Source organism: Lycium barbarum, chromosome 8, assembly GCF_019175385.1.
Source record: "Lycium barbarum isolate Lr01 chromosome 8, ASM1917538v2, whole genome shotgun sequence".
Lineage (NCBI taxonomy): Eukaryota > Viridiplantae > Streptophyta > Magnoliopsida > Solanales > Solanaceae > Lycium > Lycium barbarum.
In genome coordinates this window covers 129,873,339-129,896,534 of record NC_083344.1, presented here as the reverse complement: position 1 = coordinate 129,896,534, position 23,196 = coordinate 129,873,339, and the positions used below count along the sequence as shown (strand labels likewise).

Sequence of the window (23,196 nt, the reverse complement as noted above, 5' to 3'; positions counted from 1 at the left end):
TCCAAACGTCATTTCATGTTATGATGTCAAACCGCATGTCCAAACGCCTATTGAAAATGTGTAAATAAGAGCCTGTTTGGATGAGCTTATGCCTATAAGCTGCAAACAGCTTATAAGCTAAAAATAAATAAATTGGGGTAGTCTAACTTTTTATTTATTTATTTATAAGCTGTTTTGCTTTAGATAAGTTAAATCAAATAGGCTCAATTATTTTTTTAAGCTTATTTTAAACACAAAATAACTTTAAGCTGCCAAACACTAAAAAAAAAAAAAAAAAAAACTGAAAACAGCATCCAAACGGGCTCTAAGACACACCATACGGAAAAAATCAGTTAAAATATAAAAATGAGAGTTGTATTTGTGGAGTCATTTTCCATATTGGGAAAGCTCGAAATTTCCAATCAAATTTAGTCAGATTAGCAGATTTGTGGCTGTTCGCCGACCGTAAACCACTTGTAGCGGTAAGTGCTAAAGTTTTTTCCTTTATCATCATTTATTCCTATTACTTGATAATTTGGGACTCTGAGATCTTTTAATCGTTCAAGAAAAACTTGGTTGAAGTTAGTTTCAATAGAGATTTTGATATATAGGCATGTCAAGTTACAATCTTTATAACTGCATAAGAACTAAATGTACAGCAAATTTGGTCTTATTCTTAAATAATTTGGGTCTCTGAAATCTTTTAATGGTCCAAGAAAAAGTTGGTTAAAGTGGGGGGTTCAATTATATTTGATATATAAGCATGTAAAGGTAGAATCTTTGCCTGTCAGATGTATTGGTTAAAATTTAAGGACCAAACAAAAGCTTTTTTTTTTTTTTTTTTTTTCCAGAATGTAATTGCAAGAGATAGTAAGTATCCCATGGGGGCCAAAATTATTGCAAGCTGCATCTATTTCAAATTCGTCTTTAATTTGATAGGAAGTGAGAAATGAAATTCCCATGGTTTCACAAGTTGCCTTAGTTTAAAAGGAAAAATTATTATAATGAGATGTTGTTGAGTTCGCACATAGGTAGGGATGTAGATTATTTGCTTCTTTAAATGGTCTTGGGAAATCCACACCTCATGAGTTGACATTTGGGATTGAGCTACGCGTAATGTCCGTTTTCTTATGATGGTAGTAGAGTTAAGCTCTTCCGAATTCATGGTTTACCTATTGTAGGCCCCTATCTTATATGTTTTCTTATATGTTTTCCATGCTCCAGATAGCTAGTCCTGGGTGTGCGGGGGTGTTGAGTTCCCATATCGGTAGGAATATAGATTATCTGACTCCTTATGTGATTTTGGGCAGTTCTCACCTCATGAGCTAGCTTTAGGGTTTGAGTTAGACCTATATCAGATGTCAAGTTTGACATTCATTTTGCTATATTTAAGAGGATTCTGGCAGGTCACATGGACATACCAAAAGGAGACAAGCTTGTGCTGAGGGGTTTAAAGTTTCACGGATACCATGGGGTGAAGCAAGAAGAAAGGAAACTTGGTCAGAAGTTCCTGGTAGATGTTGATGCTTGGATGGATCTTCGAGCTGCTGGTGAATCTGACTGCTTGTCGGATACTCTAAGTTATACTGATATATACCGGTGAGTGATGCTTTCGATTTTGTTCATTTTTGCATTTTTGAGGGTTGAGATGGAAACATAAAGAACTTGATTTCATAGCTTAGTAGATGAAAGTTGTGTAATATCTTCAACATTTAAGTAACAGGGTCCTATCGCTCACGAGGTCAGTTTAATTGATATTTCTTTTCACCAGATAGAATAGAAAATAAACGGGGATTGAGCAGTCTCACCAAAGCTAAACTGAAAGAGATGAGTAGAAGTGTAGAACTAGATGAGACCCCAATTTTGACTAAATTTAAACATCTCCCATAACACGCTGAAGCAAATTCTTGTTGCTATGTGATTTCTTGAATATTCCATCAGACATTGGAATTTGAAGTCATTGCAGGAAGTGCTTTCAATCCTCTACTTTCTTGAGGCCAAATTGGACTGTTGCCTTATTATTATTTATCTTAGAAGAGTTCACTTTGCAGTTAGTTGAAATTTTGATTCTTAAGATAGGTAATGTGAAAGTGTCACAATGAGTAGCAAAAATGTTGGAATTCTGTGCGGTGATTATATTTGGTTTTGCATAATGTTTATCCGCTCATGGAAAGAGAAAAATGATTAACAGAATGCAGTATTTATTAGGACGTAATATTCTCTCTTTGCGTGACAACTTACTGCAGGCCTCCTCCAGCCAATTCAGTCTTTTACTTTTGTCAACTATATTAAATGAAGTAAGAAGAAAGCGACATCAATTTCTATGTTGAGAACTAGGAACAAGATTGGAACCTTATCCTGCTAATAACTTAAAGACATATCGTGATTTACTTGGGCACAAGTCATAAAACTATTTTTCAACTAGGCCTTCTGATTGTGAAAGGTCACATTTTTTCTTGAGTAGATGCTAAGACGGCTATATGATGTACCTTGCAGATGCTACAACTGGTTTGAGTTCTTACGTGTTTCCTTTCACATCCCTCCTTGATTTTCTATTGGAGCTGCCACACATGGACAATTGGTTCTTCTAGCACAGTTCATTTTGTTCTGTTTATAGGGAGAAAAAAAAGGTAAAAAGAAAACAAGAATTTCGCGTTTTTATTACTCCCAACCTTTTGAGAATGAGAGTTACTTTCTTCCATTGGACGGAAAATTGTGAAGTGAAATCGTGTAGAATAAGGACAAAGAAGGATTAGCCATCCCATGATCTCTTTTAACGGGAAATTTTGTAGAATAAGGTAGTCACCTTCATGGCCTTTTGGAGCTTTTGCCAGCTATTTAGAATATGGATGGCAAAAATGCAATTGAATGTCACTTACAAAAAGATCCATTTAAAAATGAAGCGAGTAACTTTATCTTTTTTTATTGCCTGCTGCATCCTGATTACTCAACTGAAATCTCTAGACAGTTTAGTTGCAGTTGATTTTCTTGTCTTGTCACTTTTTGAGAATAAACATTTTGCGGATCGATTTACTAGCTAGGTTCATATGCTTGTTTTGGCGTTGATCATTCACTGATACTATCATTTTAATCTGTGGATTTGGCAGAATAGTGAAAGAGGTTATGGAGGGGCCACCTAAAAATCTGCTAGAATCTGTGGCTCAACTCATTGCATCTACAACCCTCACCAAGTATCCCCTGGTATCTGCTGTTCGTGTTCAAGTTGGGAAGCCTCATGTGGCCGTCCAAGGGCTTGTTGACTACTTGGGCGTCGAGATTATTAGACACAGAGATGTTGCTGTTCAAATCTGAGACTTATTGCTTGTATCACTTGCAAATTTAAATTTCTGTTGACAACTTGGGCGTCGAAATTATTTGTCATTGATGCTTAATTTTATATGTTGTTAGTTCTGTCCTGTTACACACTTCTGCAGTGACACTCGCTGCCCAAAGAAAAAGGGCAGTCAGGTGCACGAAGCATTCCACGTAGATTCGGGGAAAGGCCACACCTTGAGGGGGTATGCTGGCAACCTTCGTTGACGCAAACATCATGGTTGATTCCATAGATCGAGCCTGTGACCTATTGCCCTAAACAAGAATACACAGATTGTTGAAGTATTCATAGCAAATTTCCTTTTAGCTGGATAAGAAAGTTGACAAAAACAATTACTATATTGGGATCTCTAGGTCAAGAATGTGTAATACCACCAAAAGGAGGAAGAATATAGATCTCTCGAAGATACATATATAGTATTTTACTGAAAATAATGCTCTCTTTAGAGCAAAGAAGAAACTAGCAAAGAAGAAACTATGGAGGGAGTTCATTGAAAGCAAATTACTGCTAGAGAACACAGAGTCACTTCCTTATGATGACTGAATATTAGCAAGATCTAGTACTCCATTAATTAACGAAATGAAAATTATAATTAGCAAAGTAAAAGTTACTCTCATAACATACTTAATCATCTCATCTCCCTCCATTGTCGTAACATTTGCTTATATACAAATGTTTTTGAGATAATATTTTTCAATTACTTTAACAAAATAAGGAAATAAATCAGAAACAATATTTATTTTCGAGGAGAAAAATTCCTTCGTACCAAACATACCCATTTGAATACCTTTTTTTTGTAAAAATTTAAACCTGAATAGCGTCAATTGTTTGAAAATGATACAGTATAAATATCTGGAGAGGAAATTATATTTTAAGACAATAATTTTGGGAATTCATTTTTTTTTCTTTTCCAGAAAGAAATAAGACGACAAATTACCGCCAACAATACACCATAGAAAATATAACAACAGGAAAGTGGGACGTGCACATCCCCTGCACCACTCCCCCTACTTCCCAAAGCCCGTGTTCTTCGGCGGCTGCCGGAAAATCAAGAAACCTTCTTCACACCACTACTATGGCTAAAATGGTTGCTGACCCTTTTTCTGTACTAACAGAAGCTACTTGTTGTTGTTGTTGTTGTTCTTCTTCTACTTCGACACTCCGAACCTCAAAGATAGTTGCTTTGAGAATTCGAGCTCATAGTAATCAAAACATAGATGACAAGAACAGGTTCTACAAAGAGCTCGGTATGTATCCCTTCTCTGTTCATCTTCTTCTTCTTCTTTTAGACATAAACTAAGTACTAATAAAAATGTATTATTCTGAATGTTAATGAAGTGGTAGCTTACTCGAGCCGAGGCTCTATCGGAAACAGCCTCCCTACCCCTCATAAAGGTATGGGCAAGGTCTGTGTACACTCTACACTTCTCAGACCCCACTTATGGGAATACACTGGGTTTGTTATTGTTGTTTGTAATGAAGTGGTAGCTTAGTTTATGCTGAAATGCTGAATTCAGTATCATGGTCATTCATGTGGAAAGATGGGTTCATAAGTGAGGGGACGTGTTATAAACTTAATAAATATAACTAGGCTTTTGGAAAATCAAGAAACCTTCACACATTTTATCCACCACCACCACTACTATGGCTAAAATGGTTACTGGCCCTTTTTCTGTACTAACAGAAACTACTTGTTCTTCTTCTTCTTCTCCTTCGAGCTTCAGAAGTTCAACAATGACAGTAGTTGCTTTAAGAATTAGAGCTCATAATAATAATCAGCACATAGATGACAAAAGCAGGTTCTACAAAGAGCTCGGTTTGTCTCTATGTAATTGTTTTAGACATAAAATAAGTATAAAAAAGTGTATTTGTTTCTAACCGCTTAAGTTTTTAAATGAAGTGGTAGCTTAGTTTATGTTGAAATTTCTGAATTCATGTGAAAAAAGAGAGGTTTCATAAGTGAGGGGACGTGTTATAAACTTGGTAAATTTAAATGTCTTTGTTCTAAACAGCTTTTAGATGATGCAGTCACCCAGTTCAACAATATATCTTGAGCTTCTGTTTTGGAATATTGTAGTAGACATTAAAAAAAATGTCCTTGCTTTAACCCCAGTTTATAGATGAAATAGTCATGCATTTAAACAGTTCTAGCTCTTTATTTGTGGCAGGTGAGTTTTTTTTTTTTTTTTTGGTTGCTGGCGGTGGGTTTCTAATTCATATTTGGTAGTGCTAAGTTGAGCACCTAGTTGATGTTACTTTAGAAGGTTGTGGTACTTGGAAAAATTCAAAACCTTTGGGTTATAGATTACTTTTGCAAGGTGTTGAAGGATAAATTTGGAGCATTAGTAGTGTGCAAAGTTTGACACGTAGTAGTAGTAGTAGTAGTACTAGTAGTGTGCAAAGATTAGTGGTTGAGAGAACGGAGACAGAGAAAGCTCTGTGTGAGAGGGTGAGAAAAATAAGGAGGCTAACAGCTAACTGAAAGAAAGAACCTTTCCAAGTGCTTAGTGGACTGTGTGGTATTGATGGTTTTATGATGCAGGTACATTCGCTTTGAAAAGGAAGATTGAAGATTTGGTACTCCGTGCTGAAATGCTGGCACCGACAGCACTAGAATTTGAAGAAGCAAGACGCCTCAAACAGGAAGAGATTATTCGTGAATATGATTTGTGGGATGATGTAGCCAAATCAAATGAAGACCTTGTGCAATTAGCTGAGAGCGCTAAAGCCATTGATTCCCTCAAAGACCTTAGATACAAGGTGTCATTTTATCAGCATATTTCGCCTATTTTTTTAAGACTTAAAAAGAAAAACCATCAAACTCAAGCCTGTCAGTTGACTCTATTTCATTGAGTATGATTCTGCAGGCTGAAGAAGCTAAGCTGATTACCGAGCTGGCGGGAATGGATTCTATCAACTACGAGTTTTTAAAGCAGGCCTATGCAGCTTGTGTCAATGTGAATAAGACATTAGATAAGTATGAAATGTCCAAACTTCTGAGGGAGCCATATGATATGGAGGGAGCATGTGTCACCATTGAATCTGGAAACGAAGGTGTTTACTCGGAGGTATTCATTCACCTGTAATCTCTTGCTATCTTGCTACATATATTTACAAAGTCAATAGGAAAGGCCCATATATATCTCAGGTGAAAAAGTTGGTCAATGAGTGTTCCGAGGTATAAACATGCTATTAGGTAGGTATAAGAAGTGGAACTTTCGTGATGAGTTCCCTGCATATTGGTGTGGCTTTACTCCCATGTATCGGAGATACTATTTCTAAGACATGAAGCTGTACCTAGCACCCAAGGGAGTGGCCTAGTAGTCAATGAAGTGGGAGGAGAACCATAAGGTCTCTGGATCAAATTCCAGCGGAGATAAAAACATTAGTGATTTCTTCGTATCTGTTTAAGCCTTGGTGGCCAGAAGAGTTACCTCGTGCCTGTTGCTGGTGGGAGGTAGCAGGTATCCCGCGGAATTAGTCAAGGCATGCGCAAGCTGGCCCGGACACCATGGTTATTAAAAAAAAAAAAAGACATGAAGCCATAACCGCTGGATTAAAATTGAGGTACCTTTGAAATTACAGCAACGCTCACACTGTTAAGAAATTATATTGATAGGGGATCTAATATAGATAATAGAATATAGGATGCATATAGCTAACATCTAATGATATCTTTTAGAAGAGAATGTTATATGCTTTGGCTTTGTCATTGGGATTTAGTGGCAAGAAAGGCAGTTCATTGACTAATTACACTGGTAAGGAAGTTAGAGGGTATATCTACGGTGTTCAAAAGCTATATCTGTAACTGTAAAAAAGATGTATTATCACTTTATCAGTGCACTTGCTCCTTATTACTGCTCACTTATAAACTCATCTCAACCATGAAGTGAATAGTCAATCTGCGTCATGGATTCTTTTCCCAAAAAGATCTCATTTTATATGGAAATGATTCTGAATTTCCCAAAAAGTTGTTCTTTTATGGAAAACATTGAAAATTGGTAGGGAAATGGGCCGAATTTCAGAGAAGGGGTAGTACTTTGTAGACCTGATGCCGGCTATTCATAGTTGAGAATACTTGAGATTAGGAAGTAAGTATATATTATTGTTTTGACTTAAGGAAGTAAGTATATGTATATTAGACTTCTAACTATTGTACTTGTCCAATTATGATCCAGATTTGGGCAGAAAAGCTCACAAGAATGTATATCAAATGGGCCGAGAAACAAGGTCATAAGGCGAGGATAGTTGAGAAACAAGATTCAGAGAGCAGCGGTATTAAATATGCGATGATTGAGTTAGAATTCAAATCGGCATACGGATATCTTTCTGGGGAAAGAGGAATCCATTGCATGAGTGGAAGTTCTGAAAATAAATCTGATCTTTCAAAGGTATGAACCTAAGGACAAATTTAGTTCTCCCCTGTCTCTATCAGTTGATTATATTAATGATAAAATTCCAATGGTTTCCTATTTCTTCCTCAACCCTTTGAATTATGTGTTCTATGAGAGTCATTAGGCATATCCTTGTTGGCCTCTTAAGTGGAGAACATTTTAACTATCGAGAAGACAGGAACTTTAAACTTTTGAAGTATTAACTGACTAATAAAGGATGATGATTCAACACATGTTTCGTGTTTGTTGACCAATCATTAAGTACCTTACATTAACACAACGGTCTATCTGGCTACTTATATTTTGTTAGATGTTCATCAAAATGACAAAATTTACATGTCAATCTTAATGGATTGTACAGGACGGAGCTGCCGCTATTGATGTTATTCCTCTTTTTCTTGAATCATCTCCTGACCTCCAAATTGATGAAAATGATCTAGAAATCACAACGTCGCCTTCACTCACCATTCAGCACATTCCGACAGGATTGCAAGTCCGGTCAACAGGTAATTTTTGGGTGTTTTGAGTTGGGTATCATTGTCTCTGTAGGGCGATTCATATTACTTCAATGTTTTTGCACTATGATCTATTGAAGGTTTCTACATGCACAATATAATCTTCTCTATTTATGTACGTGTATAAAGAAGATTCTATTTGATGTGTCTATGCATCTGAATATTGGCAAAGAAAATTAGAACAATATCAGAACTGAAGAATTATATGTCAAGAAGCACTGTTCTCAAAGGGTATGAGATATGACATCTCAGGGAAACTTCTTCTATGGTTCGTCTCCAAGTTACAGGATTGGGTACATTTTCAACAAGCAAACGAGTTAAATGTCTATGGGGCACCCGATAGAACATAATAAGTCTATATAATACATATTAGTTGTTATATATCATCTTAATCATGTACACACCATATTTAAGTGTGTCACTAATGATACCACTGTTGAGTGAACTCAAAGAATTGGTTGATTGAATGTTGATAGCATTCCCTGAAGTTTTGGGGCAGAGGAAAAAAGGTTTCGTTTCAAGATTCCATTATAGATTGTATACTACTATGTGGTTGACAATTTATGATAGGTGCTGGAGATACCGTCTTAAATTCCAATATTCCATTGATTTGCAGGTGAAAGAAGCCGGTTTGCAAATAAGCTAAAGGCTCTGAATCGCTTAAAGGCAAAGCTTCTCATTGTAATGATGGAGCAAGGAGTCTCAGACTTGGCTAGCATCATCAGTAGTGATATCTCTAGTAGTTGGAACCAAGTAGTCAGGAGGTATGCGTTTCATCCAAACAAACTGGTTGAAGATGTAAAGACAGGCGTCCAATTGGCTGACCTTACTGCTGTTTTGAACGGAAATATTGAACCATTTATTGGTGCTCACATCAATAGTAGACGGCATGAAATCCCATGAGCCAGATAGCTTTGCAGTCATCTCATCCATAAGAATCCAAGTTCTGGAATTCTTATAATGATCAGCCTGATTTGTGCCTCTTCAACCCCTTATCGCACCACAAATAGAAAAGAAGAGAGATTTTGCGATAGAAAAGGAGCAGATAAAGGTAAAAGGGTGGGTGAGAGAAGCAGTCACTGCTCCATTTCGAAAAGCAAGATGATGCCACTGTGTATGACATGTTTTTTGTTAGAATCAGCTCCTCTTGTTCTCAGGTTTTGTATTCTTAAGTTGGCGGTAACTTTTCTTTAGTAGCTGTGCTCTACAAATCTGTAAAATTTTGCTCAAGTGTAATTGTAGGAAAAAAGAGATTTATTTCAATTTTAATTTTTTTTTTAAATCTTCTTTCATCAGCCACTGACTTGTGAAGTAAGTGTCTCAATTCTTAATTACTTTCAATGATATGTATAGCCATCATAGAACAAAAGAGGTTCTCGGAAATATATTATGGTAAAAAGCAGATTTCCAACTGGTAACAGAGAACAATAGCATAAAAATATAAAATAATTCAATTGATTATAAGTATAAAAGCCTTTTAAAACACAATTGTCATCCCCTGAAAACAAAAAGATTGCCAGTTATTTCGATCAAGCATGAAACATTTGCACTATTACAAGAAAAAGAAAGTTACAGCATTTCAGCTCTCACCAAAAACATTATACAAGGCACTTACAATCTTTACAACTTACCAGGAAGTTTCTTGCAAAGGAAAGCAATTTACATCAGACAAATTATTGAGTGATATCACAAGCTCACAAAGTGAACTATGGGAAAAAAGAATATGACTTTCAATGGAATAAGGAGACTAAAAAAGCTCAAACAGGACAAAAACAAATCTCTTTAGCAAAATAAAGCTTCCAAATAGTCATCAACATAAGCAAGGCAAGGCCAGTGATCTGTTCGAATTCGAACAAGTGTAGAATTATCAGAAACTTCCATCTGAAAAAGGAGATGAAATCTTGGTGGAAGGAATATCAAAATCTGAATGGTGCCTAGGTTTTTCTTACTAATTTGGACAATACCCCTTCCATCATCTTCATCATCCTTGTACTTGAGGTAAAGGGGACCCCCACCTAAACTGGTTTCTGCGAAGGTATCATCAGTGGAAGGGGAACCTGAGTTCACCTCATCCCATGCAATATCCCTTATAACTCCTCCCTCCTTCGTGAGGTTGGTTAGAAGATCACCAGTTATACGTACAACAAAAGGTGCCAAGGATCGCTCTACAGCTTGAATCAAAGATGCCATAGGAACCTCCAGCAACTTCACGGAGCGAGTACCACTAATTGCTGCAACCCCTTTGCCTCCTTTGAGTACAAAGGTCTCCCGTCCAGTACTGGTTGATGCACCACATGCTTCCCACAAAGCATTGAACAGCTCCACGTAGTAACCATGGACTGCATCTTCCGGGATGTCTTCTGGAACAATAGCTTTGAGAAACATATCTTCAATTCCTACTGTAATGTTATGCAGCTGTCCTATAATGATCTGACCATTGTCCGTATTCGTTTCAATGGAAACATCAACAAGACCAGGTATTGGATCCTGTGGTTCCAATTCAACCAGAACAGGAGCTTTGAAGCTTTTGTCATCTCCAGGAGTTTCAGAAACATCCTCCACAGGGATAATATCAAGAGAATTCGTCTGGCTAAAAGAGTAGAAACTTTTAGGGGGTTGACCTAGAAGAAAAGGAATGTGGCATGATGGAATGGAGCCGTATGGCGCAGAAGAAGAGAACTTGAGCACAGTTGCATATAAGGCAGGCAGGGTATCAACTCCATTAGCTGGCATATTGATTCCCCAAATTCGACTGAAGGGCTCCGACTCAAACCTTAAAGCACAGGGTATTTTAATCTTGAGACCCGGCATGTGTCTGGAGTCGGGAATAAATGAAAAATGCTTCCTTAAGATTTCAACAATCTGCGAAATCTTTGAATCCATCACACGTAATGGCTCCGGAGGCTGATTGAGCCTATTGGATTCAGAGATCACTGTAACATCAGTAATTTTGTCAAACTCACTTTGCTCACTTGAGGAAGCATTGTCCTTGATGGGTTCTATATAACTAGGTTTCTTGACATTAAGTCCCAGAGCTGACAGGGAGAAAGACCAAGATTGTTTAACCAACAATGGCACCATGCGCTCAAGATGCATGCAGGATGAAATACTCCTCGATTTCTTAGGGTCATGAGAAATTCTAGGAGACGGAATGCTGAAAAAAGAGCTGGAATGAGTAGATTGAGAAATTCCAGAAAGCTGGTCCCCACTGTTTAGAATGTCTCTTAGCTTTTTCCCAGGAACACAAATCAGCATCCGCAGGTAAATTCTGCAAAATACTACCAAATGTTAGAAAACAATAGCAACCTCCAAATTTAATATGAATATTTTTCCCACTGTTGTGATCTTAAAAATGTGCACATCCAAACAGAATGAGGTAGGAAGTAGAGATTTTCTCATGGAATTACCTGGCATTGTCACGAACCTCCAGATCTGGGAAATAAAGACAAGTGAATGATAAAAGACGAGACAGCCCAACAAAGAATTTGGAACTCTGATGATGCATAATCATAGTTCGACACATTCCAAGAACTCTACTCCCGTGACTCCAAGACCTTAATCCTGTATCTGGACCATGTTTTTCAACAAGAAATACCATGAACCTGGTAAGGAGCTCTATTAACCCACTAGGTGAAACTTTGTCACTCTCAGCAATCCTTTCCAATATAGAGAAGTAAGATACCAATTTGTAGTCTATCTTGAGCTTTGGAAGTAAGTTATCATCAAATGTCTTAAGTAGACGTTTCCCCAGAAACCGATGCTTGTGACATGTCAACAAGCGGTCAGTGAAGCCGACAATGACAGGAACCAATCCTCTATATTCAGACAGCGAGTCTATAAGTGTTCTCTGCAAAAAGTCAAGCTTCAGAAAAATTTAGGCAAAAAATATATGAGCATCAATTGCAAAATCAAAGTAGGATATCAGTATTACAGCTATGTCAGGACGAGATATCATTCATTTCTAAACTCGAATCACCTACAAAACAAACAAATCAACATCCAGATTTTGACACTTTAAACATGTGGCGGCGCACCTATAGTGGGAAGAACAAGTTCACCTAAGAATCCAACCCAGTTTTATGCCAGCAAAAGTGACTCAAAAGAATGATATATATTGTTATACAGTTAGGTATATGCAGATTCTTTTCACAAAAGTTCTTATCGTCCGCGTTGAAGCACTTCTTCTCGACCTCTATATTATCCTATAGCCTTCTAACCTTCTCTCATCGATAAGATATTTTCCTCTCTACTTCAAATTCAAACAAAATGAAGTAAAAAAGGAAAAGGGACAAGTGTTTTCTCCTACAGAAGCACAGTGACAAAGATTATGTAAGCTCTTTCCTTTCTACGAAGCACCAATTTTGTCAAAGCAATGCCACAGACCTAAAGTAAAAATAGAACTACAGGTTCGAAGTATTTGTACCTGCACAGTGTGGTAGAGTGCTGGTTCCAAAAGGACTTTATTGGAGATAGAATCATTTTCTGAATGAGATGTCTGACCGATCAAAAACTTATGGATAGCACGGAATGCCACAGAAGTTTCCATACTCCAAGGAGGCAACCATTTAAAAGCTGATACACAAACAAGGCCGTCTTCAAATAACTTCTCCCTAGTCACACTCTTACTGCCTTTTACTCCATTGACGTTATTATCAATCAAACCAGAACAATAGGCAAGCAAGTCAAGCTTCAACGATTTCAAAGCAAGTGGATCAAACACCGATGGATAAAAGCTCAAGCTCATATCAACAACATTCTTCCTTTTCTCAAAATCCCTCTTCAATACCAACCCTATAAACCCAACTAACCAGTGCAACACCAACAACCGGAAAAACAAATGATGCTGAGATTCTTTCGATAACAACAATAGCCGACTCACAATTTTCATCTCTTGCCCTTCGAAAGAATCCATATAACTTAAATACATAACTAAATAAGCATGCCATAACAAAGGATCATACGTATAAAGCAACCCCGAAAACTGAACTTTCAACAAAGACGGCTGTAAATCCAAAATTTTAGCAACCGGCAACGCCTTATCCATAAACTCCAACAACCCCCAAGGTGTCAAATTCTGTTGACATTCAAGCAAAAACGCGACAACTCTCCTTAACTCCTTATTACTCAAATCCGATAACTCCGCACCTAAAAAGCTCCCATCTTTACCATTTTCATCAACTAAAAACCTAGGTACACTAAACGGAACCAACGTCGAAAAATTACTAAACGAAACAACAGGTTTAAACCTAGCAATATTATAAACAACAGTTAATAACAATAATGCATAACTTTGACCAGCATGTGTACGTTCATTTTGACATAAACTCCATAAATGTGATCCAATTTCAGATAACAAACAAGGAAAAGCAATTTCCAATTCACGTAAACATTCACATGCAATTAATCGAGTTTGCCGGTCAACGCTATGATTTGGCCTATTAATAATAGTCAACAAAAGCTCAATTAAACCTTCAAGTGGTCTAACACAGCTAAAATCAACACAATTATCGGTGTAACTAACTGAATTAATGAAAATTGAAGTAGAAGTGATTAAAAACTGCTCTTTAAGTGCAAATGAAGATGAAACGGTGTCGTTTGGTGATTGGATAACTAATTTTAGGGTTTCGAGGAGACGAATTAGGAAAGTACTAGGTTGTGTTAATACGATGTTGTTGTGTTGTTCTTCGAGGAAAATGAGGATTTGGAGTTTGAGATTATGAGGGATGTCTTTACGGATTAGTGAAGAGAGAATTAGGTTAAAGAGAGGAAGGGCGGCGTAGTTGATTGAAGTCCACCGGAGTTGCCGTGTGCCGCCGTGGTTGTAATCGTCGATTAGGGTTTCCCATTCTTGGGCCGATAAGGGTTTCAGTTCCGGTGACATTTGACCCGACCCGAGTCGGAGCAACTTGGTGATTAATGGGTTGAGGTTCTTGTCATGTTTTTTGAGCTAAGAAGACAATGTCCCCAAAGGTTGGTTTAGGAAACTACATTTTCAACTTCTATATTCCACCAACATAAACATTTTTTTTTGGATAATAATTGGGGTCATTTGTGTACTTAATTAAGTTATAAGAACACAAATAACCATTTTTTTATTTTTCTTTATTTATAATTGTGTTTCGGGTCTTGCCTATGCGATCCTCGATTAATTTTATGAGGTAATTGCTACCTCCCACCAGCACATTTATCGGATAACTCTATTTACCAAGAAATAACAACACAACCAGCATATGTCACGTCCCTACTTAGGAGGAAAGTCTCACATCGGCAAAACACAAGAGAGATGCTAGGTATATAAGTAAGCATGTCTTACTTTTGACTCATTTTAAAGTCACGCAGGCTTAAACCAAAACAGACAATATCACTAGTGGACTGGGCTGTTACCTTTACCAGCATAAGTAGTGGATAACTTTATGTTCAGAACAACTCTGTCTACCAAGACAACTAATTTCACGGAGTACTTGCTATCTCCCCCAACACAAGTACCAGATAACCTTGTCCACCAAGATAACTGATTTCTCTAGGTATTAGCTACCTCCCGCAAGCATAGGTACTGAATAACTTTATCCACTAAAACTTGAATATATTTGAAGAAATCACTTAAATATTTTTAGTCTTCATTGGAATTCGAGTCTGACACCTCATATTTTTGAATTCACTTCATTGACCACTAATTACATCCTTGACCGCAAAAGACCAATTAACCATTTTTTTGCTTTGATTTCTCACTTTACTCCTATTTCTTGTAGGTGTTGTTATTGAGTTGTTTGAAGTTTTTCAAACAAGTCGCCAATTAATTTTTTGAGATTTTTTTTATTTTTTGCTTGGCGTTCGATATTTATTTTTGGTGCTCGACTAATTCGAATTCGTGTGAAAAAGTTTCACTTTATGAAGTATAACAAGCATTTTAAGTAGTAACAAATCAATAATTATTTATATATAAATTGTCGAGTACTCTTAATATATATAATAAAGACTAAAATATCACTTTTTTTTTTTTTATATATTAAGGACTATTTTAGTTACGTGCCATATATGAAGGATTAAAGCGATCACATGTCATTTTCTATACAATAAAGACTATTTCGATTAAATAGTATACATGAAAGACCAAAATAGTTCAACCCCCAAACATTGTGGATCATTATGATCATTTTCTCAACCAAATATTTCTATGACCAAATTGAGAATTCTCTAAGATTTGAGGGACTAAAAGTGCAAATTCTCCCCTATATAATGGACTATTACTTGTTAGGAAAACCCTACTTTGAGAAGTCCATAGCCGTCAAAAACATTGAGTAAACTATGGCACCTTCTTCATCATGTCAGTTACGTTCAACCAAATGGCTCTATCAAAATTTTCACATTAAAATCTCAACTATGGTACTCGCAACATCCACTAGTTGCTTCATTGCAGATCTGAACAATGAGGCTTAGGTTCTTAATGAATCAGCTAGTTGGGTGTCGTGGTTACCATGTTTTAAGATATCCAAATGTGAGATTTTTGGAAAAGAATAGTCTTTTGGCTGTTAATTTACTGGCTTGATGAAGAAGTTCCCATTATTTACTAGCAAATGTTTGAAAATATTCAATCTTGATGATTAAGATATAGAGATCTACTTGTATAAAATTGTTCTGAAATGGTAACACACAAAAAATCTTTTTTTTTTTCATTTTTTTCTTTTGACACTTTTGTCTTCAGATCTATGGTTTACAGTAATTCTTTGGTCAAAAGAAGAATTGGCTTTCCCTATTTTTCAATCTTAAAGTATAGAAAAAAGTTAGCACAACTGACCTAACTATTATAGGGATCTGAACAGTAGTATTCAGTTGCTAAAGCCTGCTAATTGTGTTTTGAGCATTGGGATATACGATATTTATGACATTTCCTTTAACCATCAAAAGCTCTAATTCTATTTAGAAATCAATCATGCTTTCATGTAATAGGTAAAAAGTTCCTTTTTTATTCAGGTGTTTCTGTCTCTCATAGTTGTATGTAGTAGATCCAGAGATAAAATGCATGGCTATCTTGATATCTGAACTTGGCTGCAAACACCCAAAATCCCTTTATATTCAAATCTCTATGGACTATGGGTAAGAATGGAGTTAAGAAAAACTCTTGTTTATTAACAAAGAATAATAATGAAAGTAATTATTTTGTTTTTCTTCAAAAACTAAATATCCAATTGATAAAAATGGAAGAAAGATGATATTGTTATAAATTGCTTGTACATATTGTCCGCTTTGGCGCACCTCACGGCTTTAAAACGCGTATACGAAGGGAGGAGGGCCACTAGGCACCATAGCTCTACTTGTATAAACTGTCTGCTTTGGAGACTTCAGGCTCCGCACGGTTTTCAAACGCGTACGCACACAATTCCGTGTGCAAGCGATGTGGGAACTTCAAGTTCAACACACCCCTTCATCGCGAGCATCGTGCTGATAACGTGTTATAAACTGCTTGTGTGTTGTGAACTTGAAGTTCCCACATCGCTCGCACACGAGATTGTGTGCGTGTTTATAAGTTGGGCCTGAAGCCTTTACTTGTATACGCGTTTGAAAACCGTGCGGAGCCTGAAGTCTCCAAAGCGGACAGTTTATACAAGTAGAGCTGCGGTGCCTGGTGACCCTCCTCTCTTCGTATACGCGTTTTAAAGCCGTGAGGTGCGCCAAAGCGGACAATATGTACAAGCAGTTTATAACACGTTATCAGCACGATGCTCGCGATGAGGGGGTGTGTTGTGAACTTGAAGTTCCCACATTGCTCGCACACGGGATTGTGTGTGTGCTTATAAGCTGGGCCTGAAGTCTTTACTTGTATACGCGTTTGAAAACCGTGCGGAGCCTGAAGTCTCCAAAGCGGACAGTTTATACAAGTAGAGCTATGGTGCCTGGTGGCCCTCCTCCCTTCGTATACGCGTTTTAAAGCCGTGAGGTGCGCCAAAGCGGACAATATGTACAAGCAGTTTATAACAGATATAAGTTAAATCATTCTTTTGTTGCGCTGATTTTTGTTTTTCTTTGGATGATTTGAGTCTATGGGAGGTGGCTGGAAAAAAAAAGGTCTATTGGAGGTAGTGGGTAGATGATACAAGATTTGAACTTTATGGGATTGTTTAGTTAGAAAGTAAGTTATTTCAGAATTAGTTATTCTGGGATTATTATTTCTCCCTCAACGTGACATTAAAAAAATACTATAATTTTGAGATTAGTTATTTTGAGGTTTTATTTCAATGGCATTAAATTTTTATTCCATAATTATTTTTGCTTATTCATCATATCAAACGAGCTCTGTGAGTTGTAAATTCTACAATGACGATTTCAAGTGCTAATAGTTGGGTTGCATCCAGGGTGTGACTCAGCAGTCAATGAAGTAGGTTGGACACCACGGTTATTAAAAAAAAATGCAAATAACTGGGTTTTAATTTAAAGTTTGTACATATGTAGTGAATTTCATAGCACACAGGTCTACCTCAACTTCTTAGTGGTGGGTTGGCATTGATGATTGATTTTTCCTGGAAGGATTTTTGGTTTGGAATTGAATGGAGGCCTACTATATGTTTAAGGCCTTTTCTGTTTGCTTCCTTTTGCTGAGGTTCATTCCTCTAATTCGTGTAAATTTAACTGAATGATCGTCTTATAATCCATCTTAACTTTATTTCAGTTTAAGACCATCCAATTTGGAACTAAAGAAAATGGAACTTGAACCATCTAAATGTATAACAAGGAAAATCCAGGACTGGAAGTTTGTGTTTTCCTGTTAGCTTTATTCTGGTTTTGCTTAAATCTAACCCAGGCAATATTCAAGTTATTCAACTATAATCGAGAAATAGTTTCAGATCTGAGTTAGTAGACAAACTCTTCGTGCCATTTTAGAGAGAAAGATAAAAGCTTGAGACGTCTAAGGTTCCTGGCAGATAAACCATCAGCAGAGGAAAAGAAGTTCAGAGTAATAGCTAAATAGATAATTGTCTTATATAAGCATGTGAGGTGGGTACATTAGGCAAATGAGTTGCTTTCCGTTGGGAAACCATTATTCATACAGATATATATAAAGAAGATAGTTATTATTCCCGTAATATTCTTGCTTTATCTAGCTAGTTAAAGCTGATTGAGTACTTTGGCTGCCTGTTTGGTGTAAATAGTCCAAAGTGCTTCTCAAATTCAGGGCTCTTCCTATCTTCATTAAACAAATCAAAAATGTAAGTCTCTATTGGCCTGGAGGGCCTTTTAGGACTCCCTTCTTTCACATGCTTAATCAAGTTGTTGTTGTAAGTCCTTGCATTGTCAATGGAGGTCAATTGCCCTGCTCCAGCTGAAGGCCAACCACTTTCTGATACAACAATTTCCAATGATGAACCACCGGCCTTTTCAAGGGCCGAGTATGTGGCATCTAAGAGGGCATCAAACAGGTTTCGGTATCCTTTTCCATTATCATTGACCACAACTCCAGGTGATGTAAATAGCGCGAACTCAAGCTTAATGTCTCGATTGTTTGCTATTGCAAAATAAGGATAAATGTTGACGAGCAATGGTGAGCGATTTTCTACTAGGAAGCTGATGATGGGATCAATAAATCGTCGGACATCATCTCTAAATTTGCCTTTTGATGGAGGAGAAGTGTCTGTAGTAAGCCCGGTTTCAATAGCTGTGGAAACTTTAATCTGGTTCCTGAGACCAGCACCAGAAATTGCGTTTTGAATGTTTCTCATTGCAGGGAGCAAAAAAGGTACATACTGCTGGGTGTCACCATTTAATGGACTGATTTCGTTTCCAACTGCTATATACCTGAACCTGACATTACCATAGTTCTTGACATTGTTTTGGACCCAGGTATCCGCATTCGCTTGGCTAGAAGCGATATTCTGAAGGTCGGGGTTTGGCACGCCTAGCATGAGTTCAATATTGGAGCCTCTGAGGGCTTGGAGAGTGTCTTGTTGAGGATCGTAGATTCTCATTCTTCGTATATTATTTTGGTTGCATAGAGCCACAACATCTGCTGGAGATGGTAATCCATTCCCAATTCTTCCATAACAAACTCCTGTTTGTGCACCTGCATAGCATTTCTGTCTATTAGCTCACGAGTCTATCTACTACTAGATCGACTGGAGTATCAAGATTCAAGACAACCAGGAACACATGCATATAAGTGAAGAGTATAAACAGTCAGTATAAAGGGTTCTTTACACTATCAGGTCATCCAAAAGATATCTACAAGCGAGTCTCCTCAAAATGTGGGATTCGTGATCTTGGAAATAAAACAGGTTATCTGCTACAAAAGGTAAATGTGACTTGATAGTGTAGGAATTGCTTACACTGACGGTGTCTATAACCTAAACTCATAATTTAAAAAGAAAATGCATACATAATCATGTTCAGGAACAAAATTGAAAAATAAAGAGCTACATGCCTCTGCAACATGTAAATTCATAGCTAGTTTACATCAGTGTTTGCTATGTATATTAAAAGAGAGCTGACAGACCTGTGAAATCTGAGGTGGCCAATATAAGTAGCACCAGTAGAACTGCGGTAACCGGAAAATGTGGTTTTGTACAAGCCATGGCAATGAAAGACAAATTGAGCTATGAATGAATAATAGCAGGAAAGCTTACTAATTTATAGTGGGAATTCAGAAAGAGGAAGGACTATGTTACTTCAATTTCCACTGCCAAGTCAAGTCAATCCATGGAAAATGCAGAAACTCGCAACAATGAGAGCAATTATTAAAATTTCCATAGGTTTGAAAAGTCTGCTGTCCCTAAATTTCCTAGATGAGAATGACTGATGAGAATGACTTATCACTAGGGGAAATGTGGAATTCGTTAGCAGCCTTACCATGAAGTATTGCATTTAGTTTACCATTGGGGAAAATTGGTAGATATTTCTCTTAGAATTAAAGAAGATATCATTTACTTGGCTGCAAGTTTGAAATGTTGCACTGATCTTCAAGCACGAGTACTTGGAATATTTTGACAAATTCTAAGTTTTAAGACAATGGACTAGCATGTCACTTTCCAGAGGCAGTGGCCAAGCAGTGTCGGTTTAGTCTGGAGTTCAAATGCTTTACTTCCCATATCGAATTGATGTCTATTCAGTATTATTTTTCAAACGATATCAGTCCATTATAAATATAAATTTATTTATTGCTTTTCTAAAAATCGATACATGTTTGTGTATATATACGCCCATGTATGTACATATATGTTCCCCTCTAACGCTGTCTGATGACGCCACTTGGTTGAAGATGTCCATGTCCAGATGACATCATTTGGGAATTCTTGAAGTCCATGCGTATGAACCGTCAAGAAGAGGCAAAGTATTAGTTGTGGAAGTACCTTCCCCCCTATTTGGATGGTTGTTTCCCGCGGTTCATTATTGTATTGTTTTGTATGAAACCATGTTTGTTTCCATTGTTTTTAAAATTATGTTGTATAGTGTTGTAAATCTGTCGTAATTCCGTGGTTATATAACCATGGAAAAGCTCAATTTTTATAATCACAGATTTAGTGATTTTTGCATGGTTACGTATTTCATTTTCCCATTATATCCCACCCCCACAGCCACTCACCCCCTCCCTACCACCCACTACCCCAGCACCACTCCACCCCTCCACCACCCCACCAGCTCCACTGGTAAACTTACCTGTTATTATACAATACCTTAACAATACCTTACAGTTAAACTAAATAGTAAAAATATTATTAAACTACAAACAACGATACAGTCTATTCAAATATTGTATTCATTAATACAATACAGTACAATACAATACCATACTGTACATTATGAAACCATGGGTAACGACCATCCAAACAGAGGCTAGTCTCTAGCATTATCGAGGATTTAAGCATCTTTCTAATAACAAGTGTTTAGTTAGATTAATGTGGTGTGAAAAATGGCTGCTATTTTAATAGTCATACATATTGCGTACAGCGATGTTTAGCATGATATTATTGACTAATGTTAAACACTAGAGTACATGACCTTGAACTAAATATTAGAGACTAAGTAATTTTAGAAGATAAAGACAAGTATTTTAAATGGTAGTAAATCAATAATTATTTAAATCTACAATTGTATAGTATCACTCAATAATGGGAAAATAATAAGATGATAATCAAATTTAAATGATGTCAAAATACTGAAAATGTTAAATTTAATAGAAGCTCTTCCTGAGCTCGAACTTGAGGATTATTTACTAACTCCATCTTATCAAGTTGCAAATGACTAGTGAGAACAATACTATATAGTCAAATCAAATAATAAACATGGAGTATTAAATTAGACCAAATGATACAGCGTTCACAAAATAGTACGATACAACACAGAACTATATTACGAAATGATGGGCCACAACCATCCAAATAAGCTGTAAGTAACAGTTTTCGGCATTTTCTACGACTACACATTTAATATTACAACATGTATCAAGATATTTTGTAAAAAAATATCTGTGGATGTTTACACTAAGTCAATAGGTGTATGGCATGTGTTTGTACACAGACTTTTAACACTTCACTATGATTAATTAACATGCATTTTGATCTTATTAGATCATTTAACTATAATAAATTTATACTCCTATGATTTAATGAAAACATCCGGTAGTTGAGTATTTACCAAGTTATTAAGTACCAAATGCAAAAACCAAAATAGGTCATTTTCGTTTCTTCATTAATTTTAGACAATGTTGTATACGGTGAAAATCGGTTGTAGGCCAAACCGATGGAACGCGAACCGGGGGAAAGAATAGGAATTCACCGGATACTATTAGCCCTTCACCGGGGTAATGTTAGGTCCGGAGCCGGGCGTGAGCACCGACAGGTCTGCCTTCGACATTGTTGGAATGTCCAAGCCCGGTGGCCCAAGCATACGAGACCAATGATTCGAGCATTCATGGCCGTTGGTCCGAGTAGCCGTTGTTCCGTGTGGCCGTTGCATGCGGACCACGCGCCAGTAGCGTCCTGCCATAGTCAAATACCTACCATGCGTGTGTCAGACGACGCCGTCAGTTTAATCACATCAAATCCATGCAGAGCTGTCCGTTTTATCATTATTTTATTAGTTCAAATTGTATGAGACCCATGGGGGTAACACTATAAATAGAGCATATTCTACTCCTTTGAAGAGGTTGGTTCTTCTTATTTTCCAAGAACACTTGTAATAGAAAAATCCATATATACAATCCATCTCTCAATATTTGATTCGGCTGAGGCCATTTGCTGCTGCTATTATTGTGTTTCTCCCATCAAGTGTTTCATATTGTCCACGAATATATACCTTAACAACAAGTTGCCATCATAAGCCGTTTCATTAAAGAGCTATCTAACACACTTCAAGATCCAAACAGATGTTCTATACTCACTTACAAATTTAATTGATTATTCGAATTCGGGGTAAACAAATGTCACGTCCAATCCAAGATATTTAAAGAAAGCCAACAGCCAAATTCACTCCCCTTCGTCTATGGGAAAGTCCCAATGTCAATATCTAGGGATGACAATGGGCGGCTCAAAACTCTTCAAGTCAAAGCTTTGAATTGTTTTATCAACTTTTCTTGCAATTACACCTGCTAAGTTAGCTAAATTTCAGATTTGCAAAAAGAAAAAAATTGTTAGCTAGTTCTGCCATTTTTTGTAACAATAAAATTATATATTTTTTTGAACGATAGTTCTGCCATTTTTTGTGCTTCGTATGTTAACTTTTAGTAGAATACAATTGACTAAAATAAGAAATTGCTTAGTTACCTTGGACAGCCTCTGCCCAAATCTTTATTAGAGACATATTATTTTGATATTAGTCTTAATTTTAGTAGTATGTTTTTTTACTTTTTCATCAAAACAATGAAACCCATCTGGAGTTTAGTCCGTCAATATTTCTACCTACTTATGATGAGGAATTGCAAAAATAAGTTTAGTAAACATATCCCAGAAAGTTCATATCCCACTCTCAAAACCATATCACGCAACAACAG

General features: G+C 36.8%; 4 protein-coding genes across 7 annotated transcripts; 2 read left to right on the top strand and 2 right to left on the bottom strand.

Annotated features, from left to right (window-relative positions):
- Window positions 1–310: 310 nt before the first annotated feature.
- Window positions 311–3,400, top strand: LOC132607424 (dihydroneopterin aldolase 1-like). 2 transcript variants are annotated; one of them, XM_060321384.1, is made up of 3 exons: window positions 311–461; window positions 1,386–1,578; window positions 3,087–3,400. In XM_060321384.1, the coding sequence occupies exons 2-3, from the start codon at window positions 1,391–1,393 to the stop codon at window positions 3,289–3,291; spliced, it is 393 nt and encodes a 130-aa protein (XP_060177367.1). In that variant the 5' UTR covers window positions 311–461; window positions 1,386–1,390; the 3' UTR covers window positions 3,292–3,400. The 2 variants fall into 2 exon arrangements, with proteins under 2 accessions (XP_060177367.1, XP_060177366.1); XM_060321383.1 differs by having other exon boundaries at window positions 1,373–1,578.
- Window positions 3,401–4,217: 817 nt separating this feature from the next.
- On the top strand, window positions 4,218–9,521 carry LOC132607422 (peptide chain release factor PrfB3, chloroplastic). 2 transcript variants are annotated; one of them, XM_060321381.1, is made up of 6 exons: window positions 4,218–4,560; window positions 5,856–6,073; window positions 6,181–6,381; window positions 7,492–7,704; window positions 8,069–8,213; window positions 8,839–9,521. In XM_060321381.1, exons 1-6 carry the CDS (start codon window positions 4,389–4,391, stop codon window positions 9,123–9,125), a joined length of 1,236 nt encoding a protein of 411 aa, XP_060177364.1. In that variant the 5' UTR covers window positions 4,218–4,388; the 3' UTR covers window positions 9,126–9,521. The 2 variants fall into 2 exon arrangements, with proteins under 2 accessions (XP_060177364.1, XP_060177365.1); XM_060321382.1 differs by lacking the exon at window positions 4,218–4,560 and adding an exon at window positions 4,943–5,129.
- Window positions 9,522–9,774: 253 nt separating this feature from the next.
- On the bottom strand, window positions 9,775–14,251 carry LOC132607421 (uncharacterized). Of its 2 annotated transcripts, none has more exons than XM_060321379.1 (3): window positions 12,646–14,251; window positions 11,630–12,084; window positions 9,775–11,490 (listed from the first exon to the last, which is right to left on the bottom strand). In XM_060321379.1, exons 1-3 carry the CDS (start codon window positions 14,101–14,103, stop codon window positions 10,005–10,007), a joined length of 3,399 nt encoding a protein of 1,132 aa, XP_060177362.1. In that variant the 5' UTR covers window positions 14,104–14,251; the 3' UTR covers window positions 9,775–10,004. The 2 variants fall into 2 exon arrangements, with proteins under 2 accessions (XP_060177362.1, XP_060177363.1); XM_060321380.1 differs by having other exon boundaries at window positions 11,630–12,069; window positions 12,646–14,249.
- Window positions 14,252–18,172: 3,921 nt separating this feature from the next.
- On the bottom strand, window positions 18,173–19,908 carry LOC132607420 (glucan endo-1,3-beta-glucosidase, acidic-like). The gene is made up of 2 exons (XM_060321378.1): window positions 19,705–19,908; window positions 18,173–19,275 (listed from the first exon to the last, which is right to left on the bottom strand). The coding sequence occupies exons 1-2, from the start codon at window positions 19,781–19,783 to the stop codon at window positions 18,320–18,322; spliced, it is 1,035 nt and encodes a 344-aa protein (XP_060177361.1). The 5' UTR covers window positions 19,784–19,908; the 3' UTR covers window positions 18,173–18,319.
- Between the last annotated feature and the right edge of the window lie 3,288 nt (window positions 19,909–23,196).